At 40.7% G+C, this 11257-nt stretch overlaps 1 protein-coding gene across 4 annotated transcripts; it reads left to right on the plus strand.

The window, feature by feature from the left end:
• Window positions 1–546: 546 nt before the first annotated feature.
• Window positions 547–11041, plus strand: LOC113576066 (uncharacterized protein KIAA1958). Of its 4 annotated transcripts, none has more exons than XM_027007973.2 (4): window positions 547–1547; window positions 8115–8294; window positions 9468–9674; window positions 10060–11041. In XM_027007973.2, exons 1-4 carry the CDS (start codon window positions 557–559, stop codon window positions 10365–10367), a joined length of 1686 nt encoding a protein of 561 aa, XP_026863774.2. In that variant the 5' UTR covers window positions 547–556; the 3' UTR covers window positions 10368–11041. The 4 variants fall into 4 exon arrangements, with proteins under 4 accessions (XP_026863774.2, XP_026863781.2, XP_026863788.2 ...); XM_027007980.2 differs by lacking the exons at window positions 8115–8294; window positions 9468–9674; window positions 10060–11041 and adding exons at window positions 4690–4815; window positions 5020–5415; window positions 5550–6497; XM_027007987.2 differs by lacking the exons at window positions 8115–8294; window positions 9468–9674; window positions 10060–11041 and adding exons at window positions 4690–4815; window positions 5020–5316; window positions 5550–6497.
• Window positions 11042–11257: the final 216 nt, after the last annotated feature.

Raw genomic sequence — 11257 nt, forward strand, 5'->3', positions numbered from 1 at the left:
TATAGATAAGTATTTTATTATCTACAAGTTAGCAAACGCGTTACAGATGTGTTTTTGCGTAGCTAGCTAGCTATATGCTAAACGTCCCACCTGTGTAGTCCTTAAGTTAGCTAGCGTAGCTATCTACATGTTCGTGTCTTTGGCTAGCGATAAAGTTTCGCTTCCTTGACAGTTATGTTTTCACAGGTTGTGTTATTTATTAGCATGCTAGCCTGTCTACCGAAGACAGACATGCAGGTTTGGGAATTATGGCTAACTATTTTAGTAGCGTCGTCAAATAGTCCTATAACATTTAGACAGCTAGTAACGTTAACCTAGCTGATGTCATTGCTTGTTCAAGCCTATGTTTGTTAGCCAGGTCTTAGCCAGCCTTTTCCTAGTCGGATCAGTTATTAAATGATTGATCATTAGCTAATGAAGTAGTATACAAAACTAATTGAAATTATCGTCAATGAAACATTAAGTATGCATTTACTGATTATTATAATTAATGATTCATTTTGATGATAATTGAGGTTTAACATGATTCTGAACCTTCTCAGGGAGTACACTCAACATGGAGGAGTGTTTGCACACTTCGGCCGACAGTTTAGCTAAACTAGTAAAATGGGCACACAGCCATGGAACTATCTGCACGTTGATCCCCAGCCTGAAACACTTGCTAACAGAAGGCGCCCACGGCAGCCTCACTGCTCTCTGGGGTTGTAGCGCAGGTCACGCCTACCACTGGCCCTTAACATCTACCTGTAAAACAGCCCATAAGGAGCGACCTTGTTGCCAAGGCAGTAGAGTCATCAGTTCTGACGCTCTGATCCAGGGAGCAGCGGTCATGCAGGCCAGCTCGACAGAGAGGTTCTTGGGCAGCTCAGCCAAGACCAAGGGTGACCCTGGCCAGACCCGGGACTCCTGCGACTTCTCCAACTGCAGTGAGCCATCTGAGATGGACGACAACACGGATGAGTACAACAGCCACCTGTTTGACATCGTTTGTGAGTCGTCTGCCACAGATGAAGAGGGTGAGTCTGAGCCCAGGATGATGCACAGGAAGAGGGGGACCAAGGGCCCAGAGCTGGAAAACTGCAGTGACCCGGAAGCAAAGAAAATCAAGCAGGAGAGAGCTGAAGACTATTACACTGTAGCTAACCCCCAGAATCCTGGTGACATGGAACTTGCTCAGTCATGCAGTGTGGCATCCCAGTCCCCCAAACCAAACTCCCAGACACGACCCTCATCCAGACTGTCAGCCATCCACAAGCCTTCCTCAGTGGATGGAGATTCGGTAGGGGTCTCCTCATCGCCACACGACAACCCCTCTCCATCTGTGTCCAAACCTCCACGTGCACCTGTTGGTAGTTCACAGAGCAAAACACACATGAACTTGAATCCAACAGCCGGTCAGAATCGACCTGGACGGAGTGACCTGGTTGAAGGCCTTCCTAATGGGGACTTTGGACTGTCCTTTGGAGATGTGCCAGTTGCAGCTAACCCTGAGATGGATATCCTAGCAGCACAGGCGCTCAGTGCAGAAGCTAAAGGGCACGGCACAGGTAAAGATTTTTCATATTCTACACCACAAGTTCACAGGCCAGTCCTAGGATAGCCGGTTTTGATTTGATTTTGCTCCAGGCAGGTTTTGGTTGTGTTCCAGCTGCCAGTGCACCTTATCCACATGACAGGTAACACTGTAGTTCTTGATTACATGCTCTAGGTGGATGATGAGCTGGTACAGAACAAACACAGAGTGGCTAAGCATCTTTGATGACTGGGATAAGAGTTTGCTGTCTAGACATCACTTGATTCGTTAAGATTCATGTGCATATTTTAAGCCCATGTATTTGGTTGGATGATAGTCATCACAATTCCCCTCTTGTTTAGAAAAGGTTTTAAATGGTCGCAAATCTCATAATCATCTAAAGAGAAAACGGGTTTTGACAGCACCAATCATTGTCTGAGCCCTTGTTTAAAGAGAGACTATTTATTTATTTATTTATTTTTTACATATAGCTATAAAATATTTTCAGTTAAATGAAACCAGTTTTAAAAATGCAAACAAGATTAATATAGAAAAAAGAATATGCAGAATATTTTGTAGTCATCAATGGGCAAATGCCAAGGTGGGAAAAAACAGGGAAGCTCATCTTTCTAATTAGGTCAGCCTAGCTCTTCTGGACACACAGTGTGCTATGAACACCCTTCCAAAGTCTAGTGATTGAATGACTGACTATTTCTCCCCTTCAGATGTAAAATGGGTCATCCTTATGCTGTGAAAAGCTCATGCAAACTTTACTTTCCACAGTGAGGAAGCTCATGCCCTTCCCTCACTCTTTGTATTCCAGCTTTCTCACTTTGTTTCAGTCTGAGCCATAGGCCTTACAGTATCATTTGCACCTTTAGGATGGTTTGGTTATTGTGATAATTTTATTGAAAATTTGCTGAATGTTTAATGTAGCACATACATTATTGTTGTTTAATGTTGAATGTATAACGTGCACGCACAATATTTATAGCACTTTATAATATATTCCCTTGGTCTTTACATACTGAATTGAAACATCCAAAATACCTTTTGGTGTCTGTCAGACACAGGAGTAGTGCAAGGTGGTTCTCAAAGGAACAGTGTTTATTATATCCAATAAAAATGAAGTGGAAAAACCCTAACCCAACCCAAAAATGAGGTGGAAAAACCCTAATCCACCAAAAAATGAAGTGCAGACTGCAAGAAAGTGGAGAACAAAACAGATGATGATGGGTCTGACACTGGCAAATGTAGACAACTCACTGAACTTGTTGGAAGAGGTCATGTAACTAGGCTGGAGGGTAGTGAAAGAACCATCCAACAAGTGTGATGCTGCAGGGTCATTACTTGGGGAGGTGGAGGGTCTGGCACTATGGGTGAACCTGTGTCCATAGCTGCTTTATGTAAGTTAAATCTATTTGTATAATGATCTATACATTGCTAAAACAAATAATACAATAAATGATTACATAATCTTTCTTTAATTTGATAAAACATTTCAATAAAATGCTAAGTATACATATTTGGGTGTTTGGATATATGTTAAGTGTGTGGACATTAGAAGACACATGGTATGTGTGCACACTTGGTATGTCTGTCTCTTTGACCTTTTAATCAATAAGCCTGGTCAAAACTTGAGACATGGCTATGAAATTACTGATGGCTTTGAACACAAAATATGAGCTGTTCAAAATGCTAATTTTTACAAATGCTAACTCTGTTTCTGTAAATACACCTGCGCACATTGCAGAAATCTTTGTTCTGATGTATTATTTCTCTAATTATATTTATGAGAAGAGAGTACAGCCCTGGTGCTACACAAAGCAATACGCTACATGTTCCTCCTATGCTATACAATACGGCAGTTAGTAAAAACCTTAAAAGGCCTGATATGTTGCAGCATCACATGAAAAAATGTAAGAACATTTCCACTGATGTATGTGCTTGTAATATGTTATGAACCAGTTGCACAAGTAAACATCTCGTTTGTTTGTTTTTGTTTTTATTTGATAGTCCAATATTTGGGAGTTACATGCAAAACATTTGCAAGCTGAAAGCTGTTTTCATGTTCCATTAAACAACTCGTGGTCCACTTTGAAAACATTCTTTTATATTTTTCAGTAAAAAAAATACTGATGTTTTAAACTTTTAAAATATTTCAGGAAGCCCTTGAATGACAGTTTCCAGACAATAGAAATATGCTTTTAATTGGTCCACTCTTAGAGTAAGCCTGGTGTTGGAAGATGTGATGGGCTGATTTAACTTTATGGCTAATTTGAAATCATGTTCCCTAGAAAGAAAGGGCTTTTAATCTGAAAACCCAGCAATTGGTTAATTTAAAAAGGGACCAAAAAAGGTTTAGGCTAACTCGGTCCCTGCTGCTCTCTACCACTCAAATAAAGGATCAGTATGTTTTCTCAAGACGCTCTGTGGATATTTGAAATTTCGGTCAAGATGAAAAATGGACAATGCCAATTATAACGCCAAATCAAGAAATTATCAAAGGTGAGTGTATTCTGGACACTTTCTACTTTTACAGAGAGAGCAGTCTCACTGTTGTGTAATGCAAGTCACTAATAATTCACACAGATAATATGGGTTTGCTAGAAGTTTGAGAATAAATGCAGAATATTCAGCAAATTTTCAATAAATTGTGGATAACGTATGACCCAATCAGATTTGCAGGTACTCATGAAAATGAGGCAGACTAAATGTACCATGGTTATGTATTTGTGTCAGACGTTACTCTTCTGAGCTTGCTGTATTTGAATTCTTTTATTATCTACCATGGAACTTCATAATTGTATACATTTGAGCGAGACGTTTTAGTGAGAAGTTTAATTTAGAGTAAACTTTGTATAACCAATTACAGCTATTTCAGTTGTTACACAACCCCCTTCTAAAGTTTCAGTGGGTTTACTGAAGTGCAGGTAACGTCTCTTTAGTTTGTCGTAGTCTTCTGTCAGTGGGTACACTATCACAGTTGCATTGGTTTCCATTGGGCACCAATTAATACAGAGCTGCAGAAACTCATCTCGTGCTAACTGCTTGTTGCCTACAATTGTTAAAATAAAAATGTACTTTCACTGAAAATGTATTATTTATTTCTAGAGCTCTCAGCACGTTGTGGATGGTGAACTGGTGTTAAGCTTTCTCACTGGGTGTGTTAACAGGCTGTCTAGCTTCAGTGTCCTTGAATTCAGAGGAACACTTCTGGCCTTCTACATCAGAACTTTGTCCACTTGCTGACAGGAATTTTGATGAAAGAAAACAGCTTGAAGAGTTCATCACAAGCGTAGGTAAGATTCAGTGATGTTATGCCTAAAGTACAGTGCTAAATTTGAGATCAGTGTTTATCTAAAAGCAGCAAACATTTTCAGCAGAAGCCTATGACATTTTCATTTGTACACTTGTCGTCCCCCCCCCCCCCCCCCCCCCCCCCCCCCCCATCAACTGTCCGATTAAAGATTTATACATTGGGTGTACCTTATTTTTATGTGCAGATCCAGTAACATTACGAAATCTGCAAGCAGTGATTTCCCGGATACTTGAGTTTCACGAAAGGACTTGGGCACCTGAGCCCAGCCCAGCCAGGTTTGGAGAGCCCAGCCCAGCCAGGTTTGGAGAGCCCAGCCCAGCCAGGTTTGGAGAGCCCAGCCCACCCAAGTTTGGCGAGCAGGAGCAGGAGCTGTTCCCTGGCTCGGGCCTATTCCTTCCCCCTTACAAACTGGCCTGCATGCATCGGGAGTCACGACAGGACAGCATGAGACTCTTCCACCTCCTATTCGAGCACTTCTTCAGTGAGGAAGATCTTGTTGGGGCTGTGGCTTTTGGGAAAAGAGGCAAAGTGCCTGCAGGGAAAAAAATCCTTGACAGAAGAACAGTCGATGGAGTAATGTGTATGCGTCTTATGTGTAAACAATTTTCAATCTATGGTCAAGGATTTAGCATTTTTGTGCTTTAATATTATTTGGTTAACCTGAGCGGTGTTTTAAAATGAATTGTAATTGGTGTGTGTTTTTGTTTTGTGCAGCTTATGTCCTACGTTGTTCTAGTTTGGATGGATGGACTCCAGTGGAACCAGCCAAGCTGAAGAAAGCCTGTATTAACAAGTGCAGGCTGAGAACTGGTCAGAGGAGAAAGTTATCACAGGAGACATATCTTTTCCACAGTCCACAAAAGTCAGGGCCTTCGTATATCTGATAAATCTTTAAAAGTCCCTCAATAATTTGTTCAGTCTCTATATGTAACTGTCAGTGTCTTCATTATTTCATGCAAATGTACGTGATCCAAATAAAGAACTAAATGTTATTGGTCACTATTTAGATCACACTCCTGTTTACTGCTCTTTACACCCAGAATCTACCTGTCGAGACCCATGACATTCACAAAGTTAAACGTAACTCTACTTGTCTTTTCTCCTGGCTCCCCTGATCAAAAAGACAAACATATTGTAGCTGTGTTAGTCTGCAGTTTGCATAAGAGGGCATCAGGCCAGTTTTTTATCAAGCACTCATTCAGGTTGTAGCACAGTCCAGGCACGCCAGAGTCTCGGCCCTTTATACCTGCAGTTAGTTATGCAGTTTTCCATCCTCCAGCATCTTCACTTGGATTTTAAATGGCTGAGTAGATGGAAGAACTTTTTAATTGAACCGTTTTCCTTTTTCATATTTATTTATTGATTTATTTTTACATATACCTATAAAAACTAACCTTTGGTGCATTCTCTTTTGGTGTGTACTCCATAGCCAGATCAGATTCGAAACGGGTCTGCTCTGTATTGTTCATCCCTGTCCAAACAATCCATACAGTCTTTGCTTGGGTTAGACAAATACACCTGTGGCTGTAATTCACATTTGGTCTCATGATTATGGTATACATTAAGCTGTTAATCCAGTATTACAAGATGTGAAACATTTTTGTATTTTTGATGTGTAAATATTTGATTTTGATATTTAATGTGTCTGCTGGTTTTTGTAACAATTTTGTAATAAATATAGACATTATAAAGGGTTTGTTTTTGTTTTGTTTGGGGGGGTTGTTTGTGGGTTTTTTAAAATGATTGTTTTATTTTTTTTAATTAATTAATTAATTTATTTATTTGTGTATTTTGCTTTTTGCATTTGCTTTAAAGCAGTGGTATTCAAATCCAGTCCTGTATTTTGTATTCCCTTGTAGTTTGTTAAATGATAAAGTGGCCAAACAGTTACATTAATCACACCTGAGTCCTAGATAAAGGGTGGAAAAGCTGGAGGATCTGAACTGCATCAAAGTCTCAGTTCTACTTTAGCCTCTAGGACCTGGACCTTAGGACTGAGATATGAATACCACTGTATTAAAGTCTCAGTTCTACTTTAACAAGGAAAAAATATATTTATAAATAGACTTGAATACCTCTGGTTTAAAACTGGATAAAATCTCTATTTTTCAACAATACAGACAAGTCATCTTAAAAACCTACCAGTTTTTTTCCATTAATTGGAAGGTTGATAAAGTATACACTTTGACATTTTTTCTTCCATTTTTAAAACTTTGCACGCTGCCCTGTGGATTTGTTCCAAGAATGCATGTAACAAAACCTGACTTTAAAAAAATATCCATGGTACTTAGGAAACGGTTTTCCATTGACCTTGTGATGACCTTTCAGATTTGCCTGTAAAAACTGGAATGCATGTTATGATGTCTCATGTTTATGTTTAGTATTGGTCGCATGAAATGGTGCAACAACAACAACAAAAATGTTATGTTTATGAGACGATTCATGGTATTAAAACCATCAAAATAGACATGCTATTAGCGCATGCCATTATGCATCGCGTTTTGCATTTCTTGAAGACGGCAAACAGTTCGAAACAGTTCGTTGTAACGCTACACGATCAGGTCGCGAAGGTGAAAAGGCCAGACAGCTGGCATTTGCTGTTTACTGCTGTTGTCACGGCTGTTGCCCTCCTCCATTTCTTGTTCTGCCGGTGCTGCTGAGCACTTGGATATATGCCAAAAGCCACATGAATTGCGGTCTGATCGTTCTCATTCAAGTCGCATGGCCACGAATCTAGTCAACGACCTCATACAAAAGTGACTCAAATGTGATTTGAAAAGTTTGGATTTGTACATCCATACAGCCATAAAAAAAACAACAAAAAACCCAGATCTGTCTCACATTAAGCCAAAACTCTGATTTAGATCACTTCTGGTTGCTAATGTGAACGTAGCCTTAGCTTGATAAGCATACTTCATCCTTGCTAACCTAGGTGGAACAGAAGGTTTAGCTACCTCCTTTAAATTCTTGCACATAGGAACTACACAGCAGGTATATCAGGTGTCATTCATTTTTTTAAGTCTAATACTATGCTCCTGTGATCTATTTAGTGATGAAGGACCAATTCGTGGTCTGTAATTAACCACACATTTGGATTTGTTATAGTAATGTTTAATTTCGTATGTATTCAAACAGTGGCAGCGTTTGGTGCACCATATTTGAATGTTAATAGTGTAAGCGTCTGTACTCTTTGGGAGATCGCAAGACGTCCTACGTTCAGATTTCTCATCCTGGTGATGTGAGTGAAGTAAAGCTGTTTGGGGTTTGTCTCCGCTGCAGCGCCCCCTGTTGTGTATGAGGTGGAGCGGCTGAAGGCTCTGCTGCAGGCAGAGCGCAGTAAGAGTGTTCTCTTGGGGGAGACCATCAGCAGTCTGAAGCAGGACAAGGAGCTCCTTCAGCAGGAACTCACCAAAAAGGCTGAGCTCATCTGTGAGTTTCTCCAAGACCAGCTGCGGCCAGGTAAGGCAATATTAGTGATGAGAAGAACGTTCTTAAAAGGGACCATTAGTTGTAGTATGAATAAACTGAATGCTAGAGTTCATCATGACTCAACTCTGGAGAAAAAAAAAGGGTTTTATCTTCTATTTGAAACATCAAAGAGACCTTTTTATGCGTATTTAAAAATAATGCAGTTTCTTGATTGTGTGTAATTTATTACCACATTGTGAAGCCATTCAAGGTTAAAACCTGCAAAAAACCCAGCGAAATCTATCTTGTGTAATGATATGTTTTTTTGAAAGCCAGGATTCGGTTTCTCTGGGTAGATGTGACTTGCTGGTCACCCACACCCTTCTCTGATTTATACTTTGCTTGGGTTTTTACTTCTACAAATCTAATCTCATTCAATTAAGGTTTTCTAAAAACATGAACAACAGGAAGTTAGCTCTACAGGTGAAAGGTAGCTCTAAGGTGAAGGTAGCTCTACTGGTGAAGAAATGACATCTAACTGTTACACGTCTACAATGCTGAGATTGAGGTATGGACACAAGAAGCAGGGTTATGAGCCAGAGCCAGTTTTTATTTTTCACACACCACCAAAAAAAGAAAACAGCCACGCACTAATTCAAAACAGCATTTTAATTTGCTTTTAAGACAGCATATAAGCAGGCTATTGTTAATGGCCCACAGTTGCAACCTTACATTACCTGCTGGTTCTCCTGCACCGTATCTCCAGTCCTGCCACCAATGCAATACATCCCCACAGCCCGGCTCTGGTCGGGGAGCTGTTAATCCTCCATGTAGAGAATATAATGAATTTAATTCTTGCTTTTAGAGAGTCCCTACTTCAAGTTTCCACGGATGGCATGTAGGACACCTTCCTGCAGCCTTCCTGCCTTCCTGCAGCTGTGTGTGTGTGTGTGTGTGTGTGTGTGTGTGTGTGCTCTGTCTCTGTCTGACGGTATATAAGTTAACGACTCACAAGTGTGACCAGGTTTAATTAACCACCAGTTCGTCTGGGCCATCTTTCCACCCTGCCCTGTACTTTGCTACAGCCCATTTCTGCTCCAACCTTGTCAGGTGTTAGTTGTAGATGAGATTTGGAAGATGATCTTGAAGAGAAAGGGTTTGATCATTCTGGGTCTGAATGCTGGGCTTGAGTCAGGCTCAATCACTGCAGTGGGTCTGTTACAGAAAAGAGACGAGGTCATCCTTCCAGTCAGATGGAGGCAGGGAGCTCCCATCAGCTAATTGGTTCATTCCCTGAAGAGGGGGCTCCTTTTGAGTCAACGGCGCTCTTTGACTCCTTTGAGGATGTGGAGCTGCACCCACTAGAGCGACAGAGGACCATCAAGATTTCCTCCAAGAGAAGTAGGGATGGGGAGAACACCCGTGTCAGAAGTAAGTTTTGGCTTAGTGGCTGTGGTAGCAGCATGAGTAAGCCACACTAAAGAAATTTATATATGACATTGCATATAGATTTAGTTTCATAATACAACCTGCCACTTTCATGCTCATGCAAAATATTGGGTAAAAATGTATATGAAATGCGGTAAAAGGTCAATGGTTGACCAGTTTTTTGTGTTACACTGAAATTACAAAAAATATATTTAATTCCAAGCATGTATAGGTGTGTTCCACATGCCATTGAATTAGAATTTTCTTTCTAAATTCAGTTCCAGTACTGAGTTTGCATGTAAATACCATTGCACTATGAAGTGAGAAGCTTGCAGAAACTGTAAGCAACATGCTTGAAGTCCTAGTGATTCCATTCTCTCCTTTGTAGTGAAAAATGTTGTCGGGGTGATTGCACGATACATGACAGCCCTGCAGGAATTCCGTCGGAGTGTCTCCATGAAAGTGGCCTTTGACCGTGTCGGTGTGGACCGTAACACCATTTCCCGCACAGCGGCCATTGCCGAACTCAGCCTGGCCGCCCCGGAGGTGTTTCACGCCCTCCCCCCTTGGGACGAGAAAGAGGAGACGCTCGCCCATTATGCCATCCGCTGCCGGCAGGCCATGGATGATAACATTAAGGCCAAGATCAAAGCCATGAAAGCAAAGGGGGAGCTTTTACCAATAGTCAGCAAGTAAAGCCTTACTGGGGACTTGTATGTTCGTGTGTGTCGCCATCTCCAAGTGCCCGGTCAAGATTTTTCCATGCCACTCCAAACCCAATGCCTCTGTCTTTGTAGGTAGTTTGCAGTCTATAAACAGCTGAACGGCAAAATCTTGTTGATTTACGAGTGACCAAACTTGTTTGTTTCTCATATGGATCGTCGCACTACATTATATGAAATGATTGTTTTGTGTGTCTTGTATTAACTTCATGACTGTGTCACCAGTATTGATCTCATTCTAATGCACTTGTTTCAGTAATTATGAACATTTATCAATTTCATTTTTGAATAATGCATGTTCACTTATTTCATGTTCACTTATTTCTGTGCTTTTTGACATGGCCCATTTTCCTATCTAATCTTAGTAGTTTTACATAGTATATTTGTTAGAACTCTACAATGCAACTCCCCTTTCTGTAAATAATTCTCTCTCAGTCTCATGTCATGCTGTCTTATGCTGTTTACTTTTAGATAGGTGCAAAACTGTGTCAGATGGTCTGGAGTTACTGTCTCATTCTAGACTCTGCATATCATGTCACGTCTGAACATGTTGCACCTGCTGTCATTTACATATTTCTGCTTACTCATATGCTTTGCCATCTATATATTCTCATGTATCTCTCAGTAAAGTGTGCGTGGTTCTCAGCATCTGACTCCCAGTGTCACTCATTCTGAGAAAAATGCCCCAGGGCCTGAGGAGGATCAACCAGACACAGGCTAGGCAGAGAGTGGGACCAGAGGGACCGAGTTAAGGAAAGTAGGAATATTTTCCATACAGTATTACATCAAGGTTAAGATATATCACACATCACAGCTGTTGGTTTCCCTGGTTGGCAGTAATAAAATAAACTTTAAAATGGCATT

This window comes from Electrophorus electricus, chromosome 17 (genome assembly GCF_013358815.1).
Source record: "Electrophorus electricus isolate fEleEle1 chromosome 17, fEleEle1.pri, whole genome shotgun sequence".
Taxonomy (NCBI): Eukaryota; Metazoa; Chordata; class Actinopteri; order Gymnotiformes; family Gymnotidae; genus Electrophorus; species Electrophorus electricus.